General features: G+C 31.1%; 2 protein-coding genes across 2 annotated transcripts in view; both read right to left on the bottom strand.

Annotated features, from left to right (window-relative positions):
• The window catches only part of LOC135951273 (angiopoietin-related protein 2-like), a 347,217-nt gene extending 321,164 nt beyond the window's left edge, over positions 1–26,053 (bottom strand). The window contains exons 1-4 of the mRNA XM_065500892.1: positions 25,978–26,053; positions 25,800–25,912; positions 25,581–25,673; positions 25,449–25,526 (exon numbers count right to left, since the gene is read on the bottom strand). Coding sequence (XP_065356964.1) covers positions 25,449–25,526; positions 25,581–25,673; positions 25,800–25,912; positions 25,978–26,031 — 338 coding nt within the window. The 5' untranslated portion in view covers positions 26,032–26,053. The remainder of the gene's footprint in view (positions 1–25,448; positions 25,527–25,580; positions 25,674–25,799; positions 25,913–25,977) is intronic.
• LOC135951631 (angiopoietin-related protein 2-like) lies at positions 23,386–24,843 on the bottom strand. Its single transcript, XM_065501316.1, has 5 exons — positions 24,710–24,843; positions 24,527–24,643; positions 24,335–24,451; positions 23,644–24,276; positions 23,386–23,575 (listed from the first exon to the last, which is right to left on the bottom strand). The coding sequence occupies exons 1-5, from the start codon at positions 24,769–24,771 to the stop codon at positions 23,473–23,475; spliced, it is 1,032 nt and encodes a 343-aa protein (XP_065357388.1). The 5' UTR covers positions 24,772–24,843; the 3' UTR covers positions 23,386–23,472.
• Positions 26,054–26,323: the final 270 nt, after the last annotated feature.

Genomic DNA, 26,323 nt, shown 5'->3' with positions numbered 1-26,323 from the left:
AATCTCCCATTTAATGACTTTTGCAAAAGTTGCTATGATGAAGCAGAGTATCAGACACCAAAGACTGGTAAGTGAATTTTTCCTGCATTATTTTACCTGATCTGACGGAGACGGTCGTCAGAAGGTTAGATGCCTTCATATTTGGAACGTGATGGTTTTGTTAACAACTAAAAACTGGTCTGCTATGGGCAACTATTTTTCTGCCTGATCATGTTCTTTCCAGTTATCACAACGGGACCCATGAAGGACCAGAGGGTGTCAATTTATAAATTGGCGTCCTGTTTAACCTAACCTATTGCTTTTATGTGTATTGTCTATCTGTTTACACTTATCATTAAAATAATTCGTCGCTTTGCTATTGAACAAAAATGTGCTAGATTTCAAATGATTCTCTTACAAGATCCACTCAGCTGTTGAATATGTCTTGAAATCAATATTTTCGGACGAATTTTCATAGTAATGATTGTCGTGAAGTGAGTACCTTTAAAGGGAGCAGCAGTTAGGCTGGAGGCTAAATTGGATAATTTTCATTTCGAAAATGCTGCAGACCCAACACTGCTAATTTGTTTGAAAGCTGAAATTGGATTTATGATCTTGTAAATATTGTTTGGAATTGAGGTTAAATCAATAGCTTTTTAAACTATGTCCATGTTAGAGTTTGTCTGAAACCATACTTTGCCTATTAAATATTACAATTACAACAACTTATTCTATTCATTTTCGTTATTAATCTAAAACTTTTATTATCTTTGTAAAGCGTAAAAACATCAATTAAAAAAACACTGCAAATTTTTCACACAAATACTTCCTATACAGCTTCCCGTCAAAGACCACACAGTTGACTATTTTAAAGTACCTACTTTTTTTTTTAATTTTCGTCTTTACTCCTTAATAACTTTATAATTTTGTTGGCTTTTTGTCTAGCCAGAAGTCGTAAAACTTCAATGGCAATGGATGGCTGGTTGGATGGATGAATGATACAGTGTATTTTAATTATCGTTTCAACATCAACCATTCAACCACCCAACAGCGATTTACACAACACAAAGTGACAAATTCAACCCGAAAGCCCAAACATACACTTTCACTTTTCCGGGGTAACGGTGAAGGAGTCAGCATATTATGATCTGTTTATCATCTGCGTTTAAATAACATCATAAAACTAATTTAGACATTTATTATCATTTCATCTATTTACGCATAAATGCTGGCGATAAAAATGCTGACTTTCGCTGGCATGATGTTGCTGTTGTTGTTCATTCATAATGATGCTGAAAGTGCAGTTTGTTTAACTAAAGTCTGCATAGTTTTTGCAGTTAATATAATAGAAAGAACAGCCGAATATTCGGCTTAGTAGAGTTTATGAATATTACACAAATTTTGTTTACTTGATATAAGTATGTTACTTATTTGTTGCATATCTGCAAAATATTTATTATGTTGAAATATTTCATTTAAAAAAACCATGTAATTTTAAACTTTTTATACACAGAGAAAACAGATTCGTGATAGCAACCGAATTTGTTGCCAATCGAATGATTCTACCTTAGTAACCGAATTTTACAGTTGTAGCTACAATATTTTAGAAGCGTTAACAAAATTTTGGTTGCTCCAACTGAAATTCTTCTTTATCAACTGACTTTCTGTTGATGGAACCGAAAAATTCTGTGTGTGCAACCGAATCATTCGATTGGCAACAAATTCGGTTGCTATCACGAATCTGTTTTCTCTGTGTACTTAAACGCCTTCGGTTGTATTAAAATACATGCTGTCTTCGGCCTTCCATCCACTCATTCATTCATCTGTCTTTGAAATGACAAACTTGCAAATAAATATTATGTTTGCAACATTGATCAAAATGCACTTCTTTTTTTTCGGTTTTTGTATTTACGCTCAGTACTCGTTCGGTGTAAATATTTCAATAAAGTGGCGCCTAAAGCAATTTCAACAACAAAATCCAACAACAAGCACAACATGCAACAAACAACATGCAGACTTTGCAGTTGCAATGCGATGGCTTTAAACGAGTTGGGGCAGTTTTAATTGAAACTTGTTGAAATAATAAACCCATGCAAAAAAAAAATACAAACATGAAAAAAGACTATTAATTGTTTTTGGAGAATTCATTTGTTAAGATTAGTTTATTACTGTTACTTTAAACTATTTAGTAATAAAATTGAGTATATAATTACTAAAGTAATTTAATGATAGTAAATTTTAAATGTTAATTTAATGATTGTAAATTTTTGTTTAAGGTTTATCTTTTAATGATGTGCAGCATCTTGTCAGATGGACAACACCAGCACAAAATTTACAGGCCAATGTTTACAATACTTCAGAATATTAGTACGCAACGTTTGAAATACTACAACCTATTCCTCGGAATGTTCTACTATAGACATATCAAATCATTAACAAACCGATGCTCAAGTTATTTGCCTAATCGGATTGCTTTTGTACGCTCCTCTTTGTCAATAAATCGGTGGTTTTATTCCCAGTAACAAGTCTTTAGTCCAGAGAGACCCGACTAATTTAGCTTGTGATTGTATTGCATTTTAACCAACGATCAGTAGTTTGGAGACTGATAGCCGAAGAATTTATCTTATCCGTGAACTGATGTTCGATTGAGAATACATATTTTCTGTATTCGTTAATTACATTTTTTTTAGCTCTAAGCAGCCCAAAAATATTAGTCTATGTCGATTAAACGATGTCCGTCCGTCTGGTCGGCTGGCTGGCAGGCTGGCTGTCCATGTAAACCTTGTGCGCAGAGTACAGGTCGCAATTTTGAAGATATTTCGATGAAATTTGGTACATATTATTTTTTCGGCTCAAGGTCCAAGCCTATTGAAACTGGCTGAAATCGGTCCATTATTTCACCTAGCCCCCATACAAATGTCCTCCCGAAATTGGACTTTATCGGTCATAAATGTTTAATTTATATATGTATCTCCACAAATTCCGCTTCAAATAAGTTTTATATACACGAAATTCATGTCACCAAATTTTGTTACGATCGGTCCATAATTAGTCATAGCTCCCATATAGACCCGCTTCCGAAAATCACTTTAACGTGCATAAATCGCTTAAAAATGTTGGTATACTCACAAAATTCAACATAGTAAACTTTCATGTAGACATAAATTACACGACCTAATTTCATGGTGATCGGTCCATAATTGGTCATAGCCCCCATATAAGGCCCACTTCCGAAAATCACTCAAAGATATAGATTATTGAAATTTTAAAAGAAAAATGTTTTTACTCTTTTACTTAGTGTATTATATGGTCGGGCTTGACCGACCATACTTTCTTACTTGTTTTTAGTTAAATTTTAACTATTTTTTTTTCATGCTAAATTTTTGGGGTACTTTAAAATGAAATTCTTTAAATAAATGCGAAATTAACCCTAGGCTCTCTTTTGTTGTGTCTTATTTCTGACTTTCTGGTTGAATTTTCCGTTTTGATGTATTCAGGAACTTATAGTAAAATTTCACGGACAATATTTTTGCGGAACATTTTCATCCCTTATATCCCTGTTTTAATGGAGTTTGTTGCTCTTTTTTAAAAGAAGGACAAAAAAGACCCATCGCTTGAGGAGTAAGAGGGTTAACATATTTTATAAAAATGTTCTACATAACATTTTACATAAATTTGCACAACACTTTTTATACCTAAAATATAAGGATCATATGGTTTCTTATGCCGATTAACAATAAGAATGTGCCAGAGCACAGTGTCAGGTTTGGGTAATCTACAGTTACTAAAGTCTGAATTTTAAAAACGGGTAAAGATAATTCAATGATTTTTGAAACACAGTTTTCATAGGATTTGATACATTTTTGGAGAAAAAATTGAGGTGGGCGTGGCAATATTACGCCTACATCCCATACAAATGTTAAAATCAAAATTTTAATATGTATACCATACACCACCATAGTGGGGAGTGTATAGTGTGTTATTTTTGATAATGTTTGTAATGTGCAAAAATATTTACCTAACATCCACCTCAGATTATACCAATTTGCTCAGGATCACTTTCTGAGTGTATTTAGCGATGTCCGTCTGTCCATCCATGTATACCTTGTAATCAAACTACTGGTCGCAATTTCAACGTTAAAACGACAAAATTTGGTACAAGCTTTTATATTTCCCAAAGGACAAATTGAATCTGGTTAGCATCGGTTCATTATTTCTCCTAGCCCCCATACTATTGCCCTATCTGAAAATAGTTAAACTCTCATAAATATCTTATTTATATAGATATCCAAATAAAATTCTGCACAAATAAGTTTTATATAAGCCGAACTCGCAACACCAAATTTTATATAAATTAAACATTTATGACCGATAAAGTAGAATTTCGGGAGGACATTGTATGGGGGCTAGGTGAAATAATGAACCGATTTCAGCCAATTTCAACAGGCTTCGTCCTTAGGCTGAACAAATTATATTTACCAAATTTTTTTATGATCGATCCATAATTAGTCATAGCTCCCATATAAGGCCCACTTCCGAAAATCACTTTAACTAGCATTAATCTCTTAAAAATATTTGTATTGCAATTAAATTAAATACAAATAAGTTATATATATGCAAAAGTCATTTCACCAAATTTTATTACGATCGGTTCATAATTGGTCATTAGAGTGTCCCAAAAAATTTTTTTTTTTTGAATTTCGGAACGCATTTGTCTTTCTATCATGATTGCAACCCGTGCCGACTTGCGATTTAGTTTTGTGGTGCATTTACAAGGGGAAAAAATGCAATTTTTTCAGTTTTTGTAAAAATTTTGCCATTAAATAATTACTTTTGCAATTTAATTTAAAAGAATCGATACGTGTACGTAATTGTCGTTCTAATAAGATATAAAACACAAAAATTGGTTAAAACATTTTTAAGTTCTTTTTAAAATCGCCAGGCCATTAACGTGTCTCAGGCCACTAGAACAAGAAACGTGGGAACAAAATAAACATATTTTGAGAAATATTAAAATAAGAGCTAAGTTCTACTTCAAATATATACATATCTACTTGTATATGAGTTTTTGTCTTCGTACGATACCGTTAACCTATTCGCAGGTATGACCAAAAAATGAAATTTTTTTAACGGCAGTTTCAAAACTCCAATTTAAAATTTTTAAAAATTTTGTTAAACAAATTTCGGAATTTTTTGATCATCACTTGAGGATTTATTGTCAACATAACAGGGAAATTCCAAAAAAAAAATTTGGGACACTCTATTGGTCATAGCTCCTATGTGAGGCCCACTTCCGAAAATCAACAGCAAAAACGGCTCCCAGACTCTATCGACTTTCTAAAATTCTTAAACAAAAGTCTACAACTTTGTCGTTTACAGTACTTATAAGGAGTGAGATCGAAAAATTCTTAACACACGTTTTTCATTACATTTTTTAACCCAAGTATTATTTGAATTTTTTTTTGATCAAGTTACCTTTGAAAAACATGTCAGTTATTATGTGTAATGTCAATTATATTAATTTTTTTGTTAATCTGATTAAAATGAGTGACCAGAAAAAAGTGCGTACTGAAATTATTAAATATTTTCAACAAAACCCAACTTGGTCTTACAAAAAGTTGGCCAAGCATACAAAGGTCTGCCGTCAAACTGTTTCCAATGTTATTAAACAGTACCGGGAGAACTTGTCAGTTGATAGAAAACCTGGTTCAGGTAGAAGGAATGGTCCACATGATGTTTCTAAAGCCAAAAAAATAGAACGCATTTTCAAAAGAGCTCCCAACACATCCGGTAGGAAAGCAGCCCGGTTAGCTCAGTGCTCGGACTATTTGGTACGAAAAGTTAAAGCTAATGCAGGTTTAAAAACATACAAGGCTCAAAAAGTTCCTGACAGGAACGCTACTAAAAATTTAGAGGCCAAAAACAGAGCACGGAAATTGAAGTCAAGTTTTATAAAAAAATATTCTTGCTGCATAATGGATGACGAAACGTATGTTCTGGCAGATTTTTCGCAACTTCCAGGTCAAAAATTTTATGTTGCTGATGCTCGAGGGAATGTTGAAGAAAAGTTTAGGACCCAAAAGCAGACAAAATTTCCCAGAAAGTTCTTGGTATGGCAAGCAATATGCAGTTGCGGCAAAAGAAGCCACTCATTTGTTACAACGGGCTCTATAAATACCGAAATTTACATCAAGGAATGTTTACAAAAAAGGCTGCTTCCATTCATAAGACTTCATAATGTGTCCACTTATTTTTGGCCTGACTTGGCATCCTGTCACTATGGCAAACAAGCCCTTGAGTGGTACAAGAACAATAATGTGGTATTTGTACCAAGAGAGGCAAATCCTCCAAACTGCCCGGAGCTAAGGCCAGTGGAGAGATATTGGGCTCTTGTTAAAAGAGAATTGAAGAGTACAAAAAAGGTGTCCAAAAGTGTGGTAGATTTTAAACGGAGATGGACTACATGTTCGAGCAAAGTGACAGAAAGCACTATAAAAACGTTAATGGAAGGGTTTCCGAAAAAGGTTCAAAATTTCATCACTAGTGATTAAAACTATAAAAATAATTTTTTTTTGTAAATTGTAATAATAATTTCAATCAAATAAAAAAAAAATTAAAGCTGTAAGTTTAGTGGTTTCTTTTTTATAAACATATATGTATGTTAAGAATTTTTCGATCTCACTCCTTATTTCCACATATAAAATCAAAAACACGGTCATATCTTTTTGCTTTTTTGAAAGCCAGATTTCGAAAATTTCAGTCCGAACAACTTGTTTGGTCATAATGCTTTTATGGGTCTAAATTTTCCGGGGGTGAATTGGGGTGGATTTTCTTTTTTGTTTCTAGAAATAGAAAGGATGGAAAACGCTACAGTAAAACTTTTTTTCTATTGAAAACATAAAATTAAAAAAAAAAATCTTACGTAAAATGGATGTCTTGAATATCACAGTACAACACATGATTTTGGGACTTAATTCTGACAATTGCCCCAAAAATAAGAACTTCTGCATCATTAGTTTTGTCAAGTTGGCTGCCGTAATAATTTAATGGCCATACGAATTTTTTTACCTCAAGGTGTATTTTTTCACTTTTTCTATATTTTAGCACGGTTATATCTGGTATACCGTACGGAATATCTCTTTTGTGGCTGAAGCAAAGTTGAAGATATTAAATAGTAAAAAAAGTACGGAACATACCTACCCAAAAAAGGGGCATCCAGTACCTTAAAAATCGCAAAAATGTCAATTTTTTTAAAATGTTTTACCATTTTTTCACCTTTTTTGCACAATAACTGGATTAGAAATCCAATTATGAACCGATCACCATGAAATTAGGTCGTTTTCCAGTTATATTGTTGTCGTTTACATTTTTTGTTTTAAAGCTTGTTTTTGTAAATACCGGTTTTGTTGTTTATTGTATTCAATAATTTTTTTTAAAAAAAAACTTTCGAAATTCACTTTATCGAGTATAAATATCTTAAAAATGTTGGTATTCAAATGAGATTCAACACAAATAAGTTTCATATCAATATAAAACTAATTATAATCATATACTCGGTGTAGGGTATCATATGGTCAGGCTTGCCCGACTAAACCTTCTTACTTGTTTGTATCGGTTTTTTGGAAATCGATTTGTTAGTGCATATTTTTGCATGTATTTCCTCTAAATGCATATTTATGCAAATATTAGACTTAATAATATATTTTAGTCACACTATGCGTTTTTAAGTCATACTTTACTTTTTTGTATAAATTTGCGTTTTTCTTTTGGTATAATAAAAATTTTCTTAGTGTATTGATGAACTACAGCAATTTCTCTAGCTTTTGTTTTACTGTCAGTACATTCTTCACATCAATTTGTCTTTATCCTTAAATTCACATTCTACAATTACACACATCCACAGAATCTCAACACCCATACAATTATTTACACATACAAATATGTACACTGTTATATTTATTCTTAGTTTTGTAGTGACACTATCACTTCCTTGTCATGTTAAAGATTTTCATCAATACTTCACACATGTCATTGTGGTTTCTTTTTTCAAGCAATTTTTTTTTTATTTTGTTTGCATTTATTCTATGCAAAAATTCTAGAAGATCTAGTATGTTGAATGGTGAATATGTGTTTAGAGTTTTTTTTTGACATTTTTATGTTGTTGAGGTTTCTTTAGAGAGCTTCGTATGCACAAGAGTTTACTTCATTTCATGTCTGTCATTGTTAAGTTTCTGCCAGTTTGTAAAATGAAACGCATCGACTTGATTCGTATGTAGGTCATCAAAAGATAAATAATGGGCTTATTGTTAGTTTGAGTATAAAAAATCTTTGTAATACTGGGGAAAATAAACATGAATATGTATGTTTCCGAATTTAAGGAAATTTTAATACTCGTCTGTTGCTTTTGAAGAAGAAAGTAAGGCAGTAAATAAAGTCTTTAAAATATGGTTTTGGAAAATTTTGAAGAGATTTTAGAGTGCTTGATTTTGAAATGTTGAATAAACTGCACTGGTTTATTCAAGTTTGAATAAGTCTTAATTAGAAAGAATTACTGAACCGGCTAATTTCAAATTTGTTGAAAATTGATTTTTATACTAACGAAAGAGAAATTCTTATAAAAAATATAATTAAAAGTAAAACTTACAATGAGGAAGCAAATAAAAATACCATTACTGTTCGTATTCGAAAAGAATCCTTCGGTTTTTATAATCTATATCTCACTTTGTTCCTATTACATGTGACTTTGAGATAAAGCAATAAATCTGAACAACATTTTTTAAAGACAAGTAAGAAAGTATGGTCGGTCAAGCGCGACCATATAATACCCTACACTAAATAAATGAGCAAAATCATTTTTCTTTTAAATTTTCAATAATTTATTTTCGTGAATGATTTTCGGAAGAGTGCTAGCCATAGCTGCCATTCTATGACTAATTATGGACCGATAGCCATGAAATTTTTTATTTTATTAGAATTATATAATACAATAAATATTATTATTATATAACAAGATAAAACAAGCAAGAAAGTATGGTCGGTCAAGCCCGACCATATAATACCCTACACTAAGTAAAAGAGCAAAAAAAATTTTTCTTTTAAAATTTCAATAATTTATATTTTTGAGTGATTTTTGGAAGTGGGCCTTATATGGGGGCTATGACCAATTATGGACCGATCACAATGAAATTAGGTCGTGTGATTTATGTCTATATGAAAGTTATTTATGTTTAATTTTGTGTATATACCAACATTTTTAAGTGATTTAAGCTCGTTAAAGTGATTTTCGGAAGCGGGTCTATATGGCAGCTATGACTAATTATGGACCGATTGTAACAAATCTTGGTGACATGAATTTTGTGTATATAAAACTTATTTGGAGCGGAATTTGTGGAGATACATATATAAATTAAACATTTATGACCGATAAAGTTTAATTTCGGGAGGACATTTGTATGGGGGCTAGGTGAAATAATGGACCGATTTCAGCCAGTTTCAATAGGCTTGGTCCTTGAGCCGAAAAAATAATATATATCAAATTTCATCGAAATATCTTCAAAATTGCGACCTGTAATCTGCGCACAAACATCTGCACAAACGCATAATAACCTCCCCACTATGGTGGTGTAGGGTATAAAGAGTGCGAGGCCTTCGATTCTGATACCATGAAATTAGATCATGTTATTTATGTCTATTTGAAAGTTATTTATGTTGAATTGTATGTGTATACCAACATTTTTAAGTGATTTATGCTTTAAAGTGATTTTCAGAAATGGGCCTTATATGGAAGCTGTAGACCGATCGCCATGAAATTTGGTTGTGTTATTTATGTCTATATGAAAGTTATTTGTGTTAAATTTTATGTGTATACCAACATTTTAAAGAGATTTATACTCGTTTTTCGGAAGTAGGACTTATATGAGAGCTATGAACAATTATGGACCGATCACCATGAAATTAGGTCATGTGATTCACGTCTGGGAGCTATGACTAATTATGGACCGATCATAATAAAAATTGGTGACATGAATTTCGTATATGTATATAAAACTTATTTGGATCAAAATTTATGATGATACTAGGTTTCCTACGCGGGAAAAATTTCCCGGGAATTCCCGTGAATATTCGGGAAATTTTTGTCGGGAATTTTCGGTAATTTCTTCATCAGTTTTCTTCTAAAAGTTACAATTTTCAGATTCGTTTCGATGGCCAATTTTTTTGATAATTAAATCATTTCATTATATCCATAGATTTTTTCGGTTCTAGCAACAGGTAGTCAGTTGGCAGAGAAGTATTACGGTTGAAATAACCGATTTTTTTTTCACTCAACTTAAGCCACAGCAGAAAAATTTGGTTATTAAGAATGAATCTAATTCAAACAATCATCTGCACAAACGCATAATACCCTCCCCACTATGGTGGTGTAGGGTATAAATATCCATAGAATTGAAAATTTTGACCAATTTTGTACTTTGGTAGCCATGATGCATCAGATCTATATAGTGGTTAGTCAAGCCTATTTTGCTGTTGAGCTGTGTTATTGTATAGCCACCTTCAATACGTGGTCCAAATCTATACAGACTTTGGTATTAGTTTCGTAAGACCTTAAACTTATATATTGATAAGTTGCCATTAACATATTTTTCTGATATAGGGGTGACAGATTCTCATCAAAGTTGGTAGAAAGATTTAAGTTCACATAAAACTTATGTTTATGTCCAATTTCATCACGATATTAATTATTAAAAGACAATTATGAATGTTCAAGGCATTTTCCGAGATGGTCCTTATATGGGGACTAGGCACAAATGTTGCCAGATGTTCGCAATAATTTACAGTATAATTTTATAGTACTTAGAACTAATATGTGAACAATTTTATTGCAATTGCCGCATTTTCAACATATTTATGGCTGCTCAAATAGTATTCCGGGTTTAAATTTTTATTAGGGCTAGGTGAAATTATGGACCCATAATGGGAAAACAAACCTTAGTAACAAGTGTAATTGTGGAAAATTTCAGCCATCAAGCTGCTTTCGTTTGGGCCCTATCGTGTTTTCAACAGACAGTCATACGGACAGACATATATATTTATTTACTTTTGTAGGTCTGCTACTGACAAAATTAATATAACTCCATCTTTTTTGATAGTGGCTATATAAATAAATAATTCGATTATAAACCCCTCTCTTAAATTATTAAGCATGGATTATATTTCCTTATCCGCTAATTATTTCCAGCAAACTTAAATCTTCCAACAAAAATAACATTTCCCCTGACAATACTCCAAACTTTAATTAATTTTTGTTTTATTAAGTTAATAAATTGTAGCATGAGAAACTATTACAAAGACATATAATCAATTGATGTAATCAAAATCTAATAAAATTTACTAAATAAACCTCTTAAGATTAAATGAAAATTCCAGGCTATAAATATGTATTTCCTTATATTTAACAAATCAATTGAAAAAATGCAATCCATTGCAAAATCACACAGAAAATTGAAATAACAAAATACAAAAGCATAAAATAGTATATATAGGTAAACAGTAAAATAGGTAAACTTAATGTAATGTAATGTAATGTAATGTAATGTAATGTAATGTAATGTAATGTAATGTAATGTAATGTAATGTAATGTAATGTAATGTAATGTAATGTAATGTAATGTAATGTAATGTAATGTAATGTAATGTAATGTAATGTAATGTAATGTAATGTAATGTAATGTAATGTAATGTAATGTAATGTAATGTAATGTAATGTAATGTAATGTAATGTAATGTAATGTAATGTAATGTAATGTAATGTAATGTAATGTAATGTAATGTAATGTAATGTAATGTAATGTAATGTAATGTAATGTAATGTAATGTAATGTAATGTAATGTAATGTAATGTAATGTAATGTAATGTAATGTAATGTAATGTAAAAAGGGCCCTGAACTGCTAAGGCCGAATACATACACCCAGAGAAAAAATATAGTTGTACATGCTTACGATAAGCATTTCAACATATTTATAAGTTTTTTTTAACAATATCATGCTCACTGTAATTATGTATATGATTGCTGTAACCATTCTCATCATTATAGCAATCATATATATGATTGTAGTAAATAAATATCTATATGTTTATGGCAATCATGTTCATGATAAATCATTATATCATAATCAGCCCAATTATGAATAAAAATTTCGCGGGAGTTTTTTCCCTTTTCTTAGTTATACCCTACACCACCATAGAGGGGAGGGTATTATGCGTTTGTGCAGATGTTTGTAACGCCAAAAATATTAGTCTTACACCCACCTTAAAGTATACCGATCGACTTAGAATCTGAGTCGATTAAACGATATCCGTCTGGCTGGCTGGCTGTCCATTTAAACCTTGTGCGCAGAGTACAGGTCGCAATTTTAAAGATATTTCGATCAAATTTGGTACATATTATTTTTTCGGCCCAGGGACCAAGCCCATTTAAAGGGTCCATTATTTCACCTAGCTCCCATACAAATGTCCTTCCGAAATTAGGCTTTATCGGTCATGAATGTTTAATTTATAAATGTATCTGCACAAATTGCGCTCCAAATAAGTTTTATATATACAGAATTTATGTCACCAAATTTTGTTACGATAGGTCCATAATTAGTCATAGCTCCCATATAGACCCGCTTCCGAAAATCACTTTAACGTGCATAAATCGCTTAAAAATGTTGGTATACTCACAAAATTCAACATAAATAACTTTCTTTAGACATAAATCACACGACATAATTTCATGGTGATCGGTCCATAATTGGTCATAGCCCCCATATAAGGCCCACTTCCGAAAATCACTCCAAAATATAAATTATTGAAATTTTAAGAGAAAAATGTTTTTGCTCTTTTACTTAGTGTAGGGTATTATATGGTCGGGCTTGACAGACCATACTTTCTTACTTGTTTATAAATGTATCTGCACAAATTGCGCTCCAAATAAGTTTTATATATACAAAATTCATGTCACCAAATTTTGTTACGATAGGTCCATAATTAGTCATAGCTCCCATATAGACCCGCTTCCGAAAATCACTTTAACGTGCATAAATCGCTTAAAAATGTTGGCATACTCACAAAATTCAACATAAATAACTTTCATATAGACATAAATCACACGACATAATTTCATGGTGATCGGTCCATGAAATGATCCATAATTGGTCATAGCCCCCATATAAGGCCCACTTCCGAAAATCACTCCAAAATATAAATTATTGAAATTTTAAGAGAAAAATGTTTTTTCTCTTTTACTTAGTGTAGGGTATTATATGGTCGGGCTTGACAGACCATACTTTCTTACTTGTTTTAATATTGAATTTGAATAGGAAATTTGGGAAAAACTCCCGGGGAATTTTTATTCATAATTGGGCTGAATATGTGATAACCATAATCTTAGATCAACACAACATGGTGAAGTATTAAATCATAAACATAAATTGACGCAAACATATACATAATTACTACTATCATATATATTATTGCTACAATAATGTGGATGGTAAGGTAATCATATTTTGGTTACCGCATTTTGAAATGATTACGGTAACATGTACATTGTACAACTATATTTTTTCTCTGGGTGTAGTTAATTGGAAATACAAATCCTCCCTGCTGACCTGGTTACTATTAGTGACTTTAATAAAATCTGATTGATAGTGATTTAAAAGCACAATAGCAAATACCTTTTGATGGTTTATACTTACGTGGACTACTGATAAGTAATTTTTGTTTCCCCACAACTCCCCAACGCACGTACTCTGCACTTATCACAATACCACAAAGAGTCTACAACTGACTGTATATGTATGTACTTATTAATAATCCTTATTGATGCAATGCGCTCACTGAGCAATGGACCATATAATTATCATACAAAGTATTGTGTTCAACATTTAAACGCAGCATGATGCATTTACTACCATACAGACACAAGACGTTTGAAAATGAATTTTATTCATTCATTTAAGTTCTCATTCACTCACTACGCACAAAAAAGGGATCATAATAAAACAATAAGGTGAATCAGTAGTAGTTGTGCATAAAGAAAATCGTTTAATAATAAAATAAATATAAAATTCGTATCAAGTAAATATGAAACAACCATACCACATTTATTGCAGATAAAGTGAGTGAGTTTGATTTGGTATTTTGTATTGTAATTTAATATGTTTTTGATAGTCTTCGTCTTCATAGTAGTCATCATGATGGGCTTTAGATAACTTAGCATGTGGCCATCAAAGTAACATAAAGTACATATTTCCAAGGATTATGCAGCATAGAATAAATAGAACATCTTTAGGATAAAGGAGTTGTATTTATGAAAATAATATATGTACGAGGGAGGGTCAATACGTCAGTGACTTTTTAAATGAAACACAGGTTTTTGGATAAAAAAATCATTTTATTTTTTTCTTTACAACATATAATCACTCGGTGCCAAATCCATAGAATAGACCAAGAGAGGGAGCATTTCGAAGCCTTGTTTATGGATTTTTGCCATGAAAACTACACGTGTGTGCACCCTTTTGATTATGAACAAATGCGGCAGCCATCTTGCGGAAAGCCTTCTCACACCCAAGTGATCATTCAAAATTGAATCCACTGAGTCATGTGAGATGCACATGGCTTCCGCCTGGCACTTTCAATCTCCGATCGGCCAACAACACATAATGATTGTTATATCCTACACCACCATAGTGGGGAGGGTATAATGCGTTTGTGCAGATGTTTGTAACGTCCAAAAATATTAGTCTAACACCCACCTTTAAGTATACCGATCGGCTTAGCATCACTTTTTGAGTCGATTATACGATGTACGTCCGTCCGTCTGGCTGGTTGGCTGTCCATGTAAACATTGTGCGAAAAGTACAGATTTAATTATACCCTTCACCTTCGTGAGAAGGGTATATATAAGTTTGTCAATCCGTTTGTAATTTCTACATTTTTCATTTCCGACCATATAAAGCCATGTCCGTATGTCTGTCTGTCTGTCTGTTGAAATCAATTTTCTGCAGACCCCAGATATCTTCGGGATCCAAATCTTCAATAATTTTGTCAGACATGCTTTCGAGAATTTTGCTATTTAAAATCAGCAAAATCGGTTTACAAATGGCTGAGATATGAGGAAAAAACCAAGACAACCTCGATTTTTGACCTATATCTGGATTACTAAGACAATATGGATATCTAATGATAGGTATTTAAAAGACATTTGCAACGACGTATATAAGACCATAGTAAGTTGGACATACAATGGGTCAAAATCGGAAAAAAAATTTGTAACCCGAATTTTTTTAAAAAAAAAATGAAAAAACAAAAAAAAATTTTTTAAATTTAAAAAAAAAATTAAAAAATTTAAAATAACAATCGAAAAATTTTTTTTTCCAAAAAATTAAAAAACAACTGGAAAAAAAATTAAATTTTGTTTACCTAAAAATATTTAAAATTTTGAAGTATAATTTGGTGAAGGGTATATAAGATTCGGCACAGCCGAATATAGCACTCTTACTTGTTTATACATGTAATTTCTACGGCCCAGGAACGAAGCCTATTGAAACTGGTTCAAATTGGTCCATTATTTCACCTAGCCCCCATACAAATGTCCTCCCGAAATTGGACTTATCGGTCATAAATATTTAATTTATATATGAATCTAGACAAATTTCGATCCAAATAAGTTCTATATATATACAAAATTCATGTCACCAAATTTTCTTATAGCTCCCATATAGACCCGCTTTCGAAAATCACTTTAACGTGCATAAATCTTTTAAAAATGTTGGTATACACACTAAATTCAACATAAATAACTGTCATATAGACGTAAATCAAACGACCTAATTTTATGAAGATCGGCGCATAATTTGTCGTAGCTCCCATATAAGACCCACTTCCGAAAATCACTCATAAATATAAATTATTGAAATTTTAAAAGAAAAATGTTTTTGCTCTTTTACTTAGTGTAGGGTATTATATGGTCGGGCTTGAACGACTATACTTCCATGCTTGTTATCAATTGTTTCAGTAGATACATCAACTGGGTGAAATTCAACGAACTGGGTGAAATTCAACGAAATTCAGAAAACAACTTTTTTACCATTGAAGTTAATAGTGCAGATTTCGCATAGTATTTATCAACCTTTGCCTTGGTTTGAGTGATGGTTTTCTCCGCAAAAATTAATTCTTAATGATTTCTCCTCAAGTCTCTCTCAAGCCAGGAGCAGTGATAACCTTCCAGTTAACAAGCGGAAAATTCAAAAAGTCATAGACTTATTGACTCACCCTCGTACTTACCAGAAATGTACCGTAATGTACAGTGGGCTGGAGCGTAATTAGAATGTTCTATAATTCTGTAATGAAAGTAACAAATTTTAAACAATATTCTGCAGCTTTGTGAATATTCAATTCAATAGTTAGACTGTACTGACTTACTACTGATAAAGTCACCAGTACTAGTGACTTATTATATCCCAGACAATGCTATTTACTATACACATTGACGATTGTACTATAGGTAATTCTTTTGGGACCATATGAGGAGCCGCAGAACAAAACGTACTTTTTGAAAATTTAAAAATTTTGGGAAATTGGTTTTTTCTGGAAGATTTCAACCCAAATATTATAAAAATACCAAAAAAATAAAAAGAAATGTAAAATACACTAGTGTGCTCCAAGATTGTATGGACGAAAACGATTTTTTAGGTACATGCCGTCCCCCACTAGAATTGTTCTATGTATTGTAGAAACACATTGTGTAAAATATTATGATGTTAGGATAACGTTAACTGGTGCCGCAACGATGCTGAAGTTTTGTGGTACATTTAAAAATGAAAACAAGTTAGAATGTATGGTCAGTCAAGCCCGACCATATAATACCCACTAAGTAAAAGAGCAAAAAAATTTTTCTTTTAAAATTTCAATAATTTATATTTTTGAGTGATTTTCGGAAGTGGGCCTTATATGGGAGCTATGACCAATTATGGACCGATCTGCATGAAATTATGTCGTGTGATTTATGTCTATATTAAAGTTAACTATGTTGAATTTTGTGTATATACCAACATTTTTAGGAGATTTATGCACGTTTAAGTGATTTTCGGAAGCAAATCTATATGTGAGCTATGACTAATTATGGACCGATCGTAACAAAATTCGGTGACATGAATTTTGTATATATGAAAGTTATTTGGAGCGAAATTTGTGTAGATACATATATAAATTAAACATTTATGACAGATAAAGTCCAATTTTAAGAGGACATGTGTATGGGGGCTAGGTGAAATAATGGACCGATTTCAGCCTGTTTTAGAAAGCCGAAAAAATTATATGTACCAAATTTTATCAAAATATCTTTAAAATTGCGACCTGTACTCTGCGCACAAAGTTTATATGGACAGCCAGCTAACCAGCCAGCCAGACGGACGGACATCGTTTAATCGACTCAGAAAGTGATTCTAAGTCGATCGGTACACTTTAAGGTGAGTGTTAGACCAATATTTTTGGGCGTTACAAACATATGCACAAACGCATTATACCCTCCCTACTATGGTGGTGTAGGGTATAAAAATGCATTTTTATCAGTTTTTTTTTCGAAATTTTGCTATTAAGTAATTATTTTTGCAATTTAATTTAAAAGAATCGAAATGTGTACGTAATTACCGTTCTAATAAGATATAAAAAACAAAAATTGGTTAACAAATGTTAAAGTTATTAAAAAATCGCCAGGCCATCAACGTGCATCAGGCCACTAGAACAAGAAATGTAGGAACAAAATTAACATGTCTTGAGAAATATGAAAATAAAAGCTTATTTTTACTTAAAATATATTCATATTTACTTGTATATGAGTTTTTGTCGTTGTAGAATAGCGTTAACCTATTCGCTGTTATGACCAAAAAAAATAAATTTTTTTAACGGCAGTTTCAAAACTCCATTTTCAAATTTTTAAAAATTTTGTTAAACAAATTTCAGAATTTATTGATCATCACATTGAGATTTTGAAAGCACATAATAGGGAATAAAATTATGACAATACCTCTTATAGTTTTTCCGTACCTACGATTTAAATTTTGCGATTTTTGAGAAAAACTAATTTTTTGGCCATATTTTGACGTTTAAGCCGAATTTCCTTACTGTTATGATTTTTGAGTAAAAGCTATTCAGAATATTATAGAGTAGATAATTTTAAATTTAGTCTGAAAGTTTTACTAAAATAAGAAAAATAAATCGTGAAGGTCAAAGGTAAAATTTTCAATAGTTGGAAATTCTCATGGAAAGATAGCAAAATGTTATATATTTTTGGGCCGATTTTGATAAAAGTTAAGAAAAATATAACATGAAGTCTACAATTTTGGCACTTTTCGTCGTCTCCAAATTCATGTTTTTCTTTGCTCTCAAAGACAAATATAACAAGTAAGAGTGCTATATTCGGCTATGCCGAATCTTATATACCCTTCACCTTTGTTGTGGATGCATTATTATTTTTTATAATTAGTATATATGTATGTACATTGCCCACTTTCAGCGTACAGCATCCTAAATTTATCAAGAACACAAAAAACAACAACAACGCCAAACGAAACAGAACACCAAAAGAAAAAACAAAAACAAAATACGCAAGGCAATGAAACCAACACACATCCAAACATACGTTTAATTGTATAAAAAACAACAACAACGCCAAAAGAAACAAAACACAAAAGAAAAACAAAATACGCAAAGCATGCACATTCAAACATACGATTTGTTGATTTTTTGTCAAAAAATCCAACACACAACCAAACATACGTTTAATTGTATAAAAAACAACAACAACGCCAAAAGAAACAAAACACAAAAAAAAACAAAATACGCAAAGCTTGCACATCCACACAACCAAACAAACGGTTAGTTGTATAAAAAACAACAACAACGCCAAAAGAAACAAAATACGCATAGCTTGCACATCCAACCATACGTTTTGTTGTTTTTTTGTCAAAGCATGCAATACATTGTGTTTTTTGATGAAATTTTCAGAGGTTGTCTCGGATTTTTGCTCATATCTCCGTTATTTATGGACGGATTTTGCTGATTTTAAATAGCAAAATTCTCGAAAGTATGTCTGACAGAATTGTTGAAGATTTGGATCCCGGAGATATCTGGGGCCTTCAGAAAATTGATTTCAACAGACAGACAGACAGACGGACAGACAGACAGACAGACAGACAGACAGACAGACAGACAGACAGACAGACAGACAGACAGACGGACATGGCTTAATCGACTCCGCTATCTATAAGGATCCAGAATATATATACTTTATAGGGTCGGAAATGAAAAATGTAGAAATTACAAACGGAATGACAAACTTATATATACCCTTCTCACGAAGCTGAAGGGTATAAAAACAGACAAGACAATGTAGCCAAAATAGTCGACAAAACTGGTGACTTGGAGACACTTGTCCCCATATTTCCTTCAGGGTTTAATTTCATGTTACAGGTAGGTCGGCGCCAACTAAAACTACCTTATGGATTTCATATCAATAAAATTTCTTGAGATATCATTCTTTTATTGGTAATTTCCGATCCCATAAATAATATATTTTCTGAGTCGCTATATATAGAGAAGTGAATATAGCCATGTTCGCCTCACTGTTGAAATCAAAATTCAGAATCCAGCTTACAACCACCATTGATACCTCAATATGTAGAGTATAGTCCTGGTTTGGTTTATATTAAAAATCTGTCCAAAAATTACTAATATATGCCCTAAAGACTATTAATAAAACATAAATTTGAAAGGACTATTTCAAAGATACTTTTGTTAAGATGCCTTTCAAAACTATATAAAAACTTTCTCAGTTCAGTTAAGAAATATTTTTCTAGGATGCAAAGAGTTATAGTGGTTTTACGAATAAACAATTTTGAAAATTTAATACCACAAAATCTATTAATTTTGTAACTTTGTTAATACACAGACAAATTTATATTTCAATTCAAACATTTATCCCATATTGAACTGGTTTCAATTATTTCATAATTATCAAGTATTCATGTGCTCAAAAACAAAATTTTCTGATATTTTCTATTGAATTTTGAGTTTTGAATTTGATAATTTTGACAATTGAATATACAATTTTCGTTATTGGTTGAACTTTAAATACATAAATTATTGAATAGATAATTTTCGTAATTGAAAACTCAATTTTGTTATTTTTTGTGTTTTCAATTACGAAAATTCAACCAATAACGGAAATTGTGTATTGAATTGTCAAAATTATCAAATTCAAAACTCATAATTCAATAGAAATATTCAGAAAATTTTGTTTATGAGCACATGAATACTTGATTCAATTATAAAATAATTTAAAACAGTACAATATGTGATATATATTTGAATTGAAACGGTTTTTTGCAACAAAAAAATGGATTTTTGAATTTTTTCTTTAACTAGGATTGGGTTAGGGAAGCTCACCAGGTTAAGATAGTAAGATATAAAAACTGAAATGGAAATAAAATTTCGCAGTATTAAGTTTCATAAAAACATAACTCACTCTAACAAATTCTGCAAGTATAATCTAGAAAAGATAAAATAGTTTACCTTTAACTTTCTACACCAAATTCTGCGGATTTATAAATAACACTCTGCTACAAAATGACACTTTTTGTCAGAACTTGAAAATCCACCTAATGGAGTTAGTAGGCCTAGGTGAGGACATACTAAAACCGTTTTCAAAGATTTTGAAACACCCTCAAAATGTTGAGTGATTTTGAAAAAAATGTTTAGGGTAGACCGATTTCAAAATTTTTAACAATTAAAGTTAGGTAAAGAATTAAGCTTTCATAAAATCTATATATCAAATCTATATTCCTAGAAATCGTGTAAGTTTTATAAATAGTTTCGCTGTCTTTTTTATTTTTTTTTTTTCGTAATTTTTCAAATTCAACAATAGTTATTTTAATTTTTTTCTATGAAAACCTATTTTTCTTTGCAAAGTTTTTTAAAGACATTTATATATAGACAAAAATGAGACATTACTTATTCAAATCGGTTTATTCTTGCAAAAGTTATTAAACTTTTTCGAAAAAACTTCCAAAAAATTTACCCTGAAAATTATTTTTTTTTATATTTATTCACTACACCACCATAGTGGTGTATGCGTTTGTGCAGATGTTTGTAACGCCCAAAAATATTGGTCCAACACCCACCTTAAAGTATAGAATCACTTTCTGAGTCGATTAAACGATGTCCGTCCGTCCGTCTGGTCGGGTGTCTGGCTGTCCATGTAAACTTTGTGCGCAGAGTACGGGTCGCAATTTTGAAGATATTTCTATCAAATTTGGTACATATTATTTTTTCAGCCCAGGGACCAATCCTGTTGAAACTGGCTGAAATCCATCAATTATTTCACCTAGCCCCCATACAAATGTCCTCCCGAAATTGGACTTTATCGGTCATAAATATTTAATTTATATATGTATCTCCACAAATTCCGCTCCAAATAAGTTTTCTATACACAAAATTCATGTCACCAAATTTTGTTACGATCGGTCCACAATTAGTCATAGCTCCCATATAGACCCGCTTCCGAAAATCACTTTAACGTGCACAAATCGCTTAAAAATGTTGGTATAGACACAAAATTCAACATAGTAAACTTTCATAGAGACATAAATCACACAACCTTATTTCATTGTGATCGGTCCATAATTGGTCATAGCCCCCATATAAGGCCGACTTCCGAAAATCGCTCAAAAATATAAATTATTGAAATTTTAAAAGAAAAATGTTTTTGCTCTTTTACTTAGTGTAGGGTATTATATGGTCGGGCTTGACCGACCATACCTTCTTACTTGTTTTTTTTTTGTTTTTTATACCCTTCACCTTCGTGAGAAGGGTATATATAAGTTTGTCATTCCGTTTGTAATTTCTACATTTTTCATTTCCGACCCTATAAAGTATATATATTCTGGATCCTTATAGATAGCGGAGTCGATTAAGCCATGTCCGTCTGTCTGTCTGTCTGTCTGTCTGTCTGTCTGTCTGTCTGTCTGTCTGTCTGTCTGTCTGTCTGTCTGTCTGTCTGTCTGTCTGTCTGTCTGTCTGTCTGTCTGTCTGTCTGTCTGTCCGTCTGTCTGTCTGTCTGTCTGTTGAAATCAGTTTTCTGAAGACCCCAGATATCTTCGGGATCCAAATCTTCAATAATTCTGTCAGACATGCTTTCGAGAATTTTGCTATTTAAAATCAGCAAAATCGGTCCACAAATGGCTGAGATATGAGGAAAAAACCAAGACAACCTCTATTTTTGACCTATTTTTTACCTATATCTGGATTACTAAGACATTAATAGACAATATGGATATCTAATGATAGATATTTCAAAGACATTTGCAACGACGTATATAAGACCATAGTAAGTTGGACCTACAATGGGTCAAAATCGGGAAACAAATTTTGAACCCGAATTTTTTTTAAAAAAAAAAAAATTTTAAAAACAAAAAAAAATTTAAAAAAAAAAAATTTTTAAATTTAAAAAAAAAAATTTTTTTAAATTTAAAAAAAAAATTTTTTAAAATTTAAAAAAAAAAATTTTTTTAAATTTAAAAAAAAAAATTTAAAATAACAATCGAAAAAATTTTTTTTCCAAAAAATTCAAAAAACAACTGGAAAAAAAATTTAATTTTGTTTACCTAAAAATATTTAAAATTTTCAAGTATAATTTGGTGAAGGGTATATAAGATTCGGCACAGCCGAATATAGCACTCTTACTTGTTTTTTATTCATATGGGCTGAGGGAGAAAATACTAAAAAAGCTGTTAATGAAAAGTTGAATAACTTTTACAATTTTCATGCGATTTTAATAATTAAAACGGTGGTTTGTTACGAACTAAATTTCCTTAAAACATACATTTTTATAAGCTTCCATATAAATAAGCAATGAAAAGCGACTAAAATCAAAAAAGTTGTTAAATTTAGTTTTTCTTTTAGATATTCTTAAGAAAAACAATACTTACGACTTATCAAAGAATGCACGTCATTTTAAAGCGCATTCAGTTTTCTTACCAACACCGTTTAAAAATTTAAAGTCGGACAGAGACTGACTGAGTTACAAATCAATAAGTTGACGAACATCACTGAAAACGGTTTTTTCAGAATGACTTCTGAATTTGAGGGTGTTTCTGAAATTTTTTGACACAATTTCTAATGAACACGGCAAGCCCTGTAACCCACGCTAGGTTATTTTCCAAGTTTTTTTTTCCATCGTAGTACCGTGTAATTGATCAGAGCTTAAATGTAAATATTCATGGTTATGTCCATGAATCTAGTATAATTTTCAGAAACTACATAAATAAGTTTAATGTAAAATCGAAACCATTTATAATAAAATAACTTTTATAGCTTAATATTCGCAACAAATTTTTATTTTTGGTCTAAATGATATCAATAAATTTGGTTGAAACATACATATATAAAATTTTTAAAAACTTCGTATCATAAAATACATGATTTTATAAAAATATACACCTGACACCTTACTATCCCACCTTACACCGGCTGATCCATATATACCTGTAGGTTCTCTGAAATGTAAGTAATAACGATTAACTGGCAGTATTATTTAACCGCTACTTTAAACTAAATAACTTACGCAAATCCACAATCATTAAACCACCAACCTCCATTTTTCTCCCTGGCACAATCTCTAGTGCTCGATCCATCATTATCATAATCGAAGGTGCTAAATTTTTGACCCGCATAAAAAGCCATACCATCTACTGCTGTACCTTCATATGTGCCTAAAGATTTTAATTTATATATTTGCGTGGCATCTCCTACTAAAAAGTTATTATACAAGGCATAATAAGACAACCCTGGAGAATTTTCGAAATGAACATATAATTGCTGGCGACCATTTTTGTTAGTGAGAACATTTAAATTCTGCAACCCTATCCAATATTCGCCCTCCACATTACCAAATCCATTTACATAGTCAGACCAAGGGCGTGTAAAATTTTCTGAACCATCAATGCGTCTTAAAATGTGCATCCAATTACCGCCAGCAATTTCCATATCACAAAATACCATAATTTGTTTTGCTTTATTTCCAGGTAAATATATTTTGTAATAACCGCTCTTATGTGTGCACTTGGTAGCTGATTTGCAATCAGTTGGTTCAGAGTCCGGTTGGCAGTGTTCTTTTTTAAATTCTGGTAGCTGATCAACACGTACATCAAATAATGGTTTCCTATCGTAGGCTTCGTTAGCTATTAAATTAGATAATCTAGAAAACAATTTTTTTTTTAAATTCTTATAGAAAATGCACTAATAATATTATTTACTGTGTTGTGATGTTATCCATATGTAAATTTATTTCAATATTAGATTTACTTTGGGTTTCTTTATTTTTGACTAATTCTAAATACTTTTCTTCCAAATCGTTGTACTTTTCCTTCAACCTAAAATATAAAATAGAAGCTTGAGCATTTTTTGTTTTAAATTCTGAAAGAAAATTCGCTAATAAAATTATTTACTGTGTTGTGATGTTACCCATACGTAAATATGATTCATTATTTGATTTACTTTCGGTTTCTTTATTTTTGACTAATTCTAAATACTTTTCTTCCAAATCGTTGTACTTTTCCTTCAATCTAAAGTATAAAATAGAAGTGTGATTAAATCAAATTGAAGTAAAACTTGTTTCATTATCAAGATACCTTTTCTCCGAAAACGTTACAGTATTTAATTCATCTAATAATTTTGAATAATTTCCTTTCATTTCTGATATTTCCTGTACTAAATGGAAAGAAAGTAATTGTTAAAAATTAAATCTAATGGTGTTAATAAAAAATAGTACCACTAGAACCTGAGATCTACTGTTAGTATTTAGACCTGTTTTGGCCACCTAGAATATTGAATTTCCAAAAAGTAGCAGACACTTAAATCTCTATTTTATTAAAGGAGGACTCATCGAAAATTTAGATTTATTTATTTTGGAGATAAAGAGGTACAGGTTTTACCCATTTTATCACGTTTGTTATATTTTTACGCATTTTACTTTGTTTGATAGAAGTGTTTTAAATATCTCGAAAGATTCCCTCTCCGAATTTCTTATAAGCACTGCCTTATATGTGAATAGAATCTTATAAAAATTAAAGATATTTTTTTGAGATATCTTTTGTTCAAGGACTTTTGTTATTAAAAAAAATAAAATTTTAATTAGCTGGAGAAAATTTATATAATCAAAGGCTTACATGTAAAGAATTACAAGTTTCAATGCAATATCTTGTTTAGGAAATTTTCAATGCAAGCAAACAATCAAATTATTTATTACTTACTCTGTTTGGATTCTAATTTTTCCATTTTACTGTCTACATTCTGTTGTTTGGCTTTGAAACTGAAAAATTGTGTTTCTTTTTCTTAAAACCTAAAAATTTTAAATTTATTTGTACATACTTATCTGTCAAGGCATCAAATTGAGTTTTTAAATCATCGAAAGATTCTTTATCCACATATTGCTGTTTGTTTTTAGAACTGAAAAGTAGCATTGTTTTACTTTGTGTAAATGTGATTTATATGATTGCTTACCTATCTATCAATGGATCCAAACGATTATTAAAATCATCAAAATATTGTTTAACAACACCAAAGTCTATAAGCGAGCCACTACCACAGCAATTTCTTAAAAATTTATTTATTTCAGTCATAATCAATATTCAACATAAAAATTTTAACACAAAACAGTTTGGCTTGTTTTTTAATTTTAAATACATGTATTTATCCGAGATTCGTTAAAATTAAACTCACTTTTCACTTACAGCATCCAGTCGTACTTTTAATATATCAATAGATTTTTTAACACTTTCTATCTGTACAAAAAAATTTAAATACATTTCTTCAACAGTGTTCATCTCAGAGCTCTGGAAAAAAACACACCAAAATTACAAATATTGAAAATTGTTTAAACATTTAATAGAATTCTTACCACCCCACCACACATTATTATGGACACAATAATAATTAAATAATTTAAATCCATCTTGGTATTGTTGTTGAAGTGAAGCTTAATACCCAAGTGGCATATTTTTGAGACATATTTCGAATTGCATTCATTATGAATAATTAATTAAAAATTCAGAGATGATAAGAAAGTAATTTCCGTTTAAAAATAATTCTGTTATCAGCATCTAACAAACGCAGCAATGCCTCTTTGCAACTGTATCAATTAAAAAGGTCTTCAGATGATCACGTTTAACGACACACATATGAAACGTTAATGAAAATAGAATCTAATCTGATATGCCTGTACACGTGGAGAATAAAAATTGTAC

The sequence above is a fragment of the Calliphora vicina genome, chromosome 2 (genome assembly GCF_958450345.1).
Source record: "Calliphora vicina chromosome 2, idCalVici1.1, whole genome shotgun sequence".
Classification (NCBI taxonomy): domain Eukaryota; kingdom Metazoa; phylum Arthropoda; class Insecta; order Diptera; family Calliphoridae; genus Calliphora; species Calliphora vicina.
Note: the sequence above shows the minus strand (reverse complement) of the source record. Positions and strands in the feature narration are given on the sequence as shown.

Bases quoted from the DNA above. Each gene is read 5' to 3' on its own strand.
- LOC135951631 (XM_065501316.1), bottom strand. From the start codon at position 24,771: ATGAAAGGAAATTATTCAAAATTATTAGATGAATTAAATACTGTAACG. The intron at 24,452-24,526 runs GTAAATAATTTT...TTTATATTTTAG, and splicing joins ATGGGTAACATCACAACACA to GTTGAAGGAAAAGTACAACG. The intron at 24,277-24,334 runs GTAAATAATATT...ATTGTTTTCTAG, and splicing joins ATGGATAACATCACAACACA to ATTATCTAATTTAATAGCTA.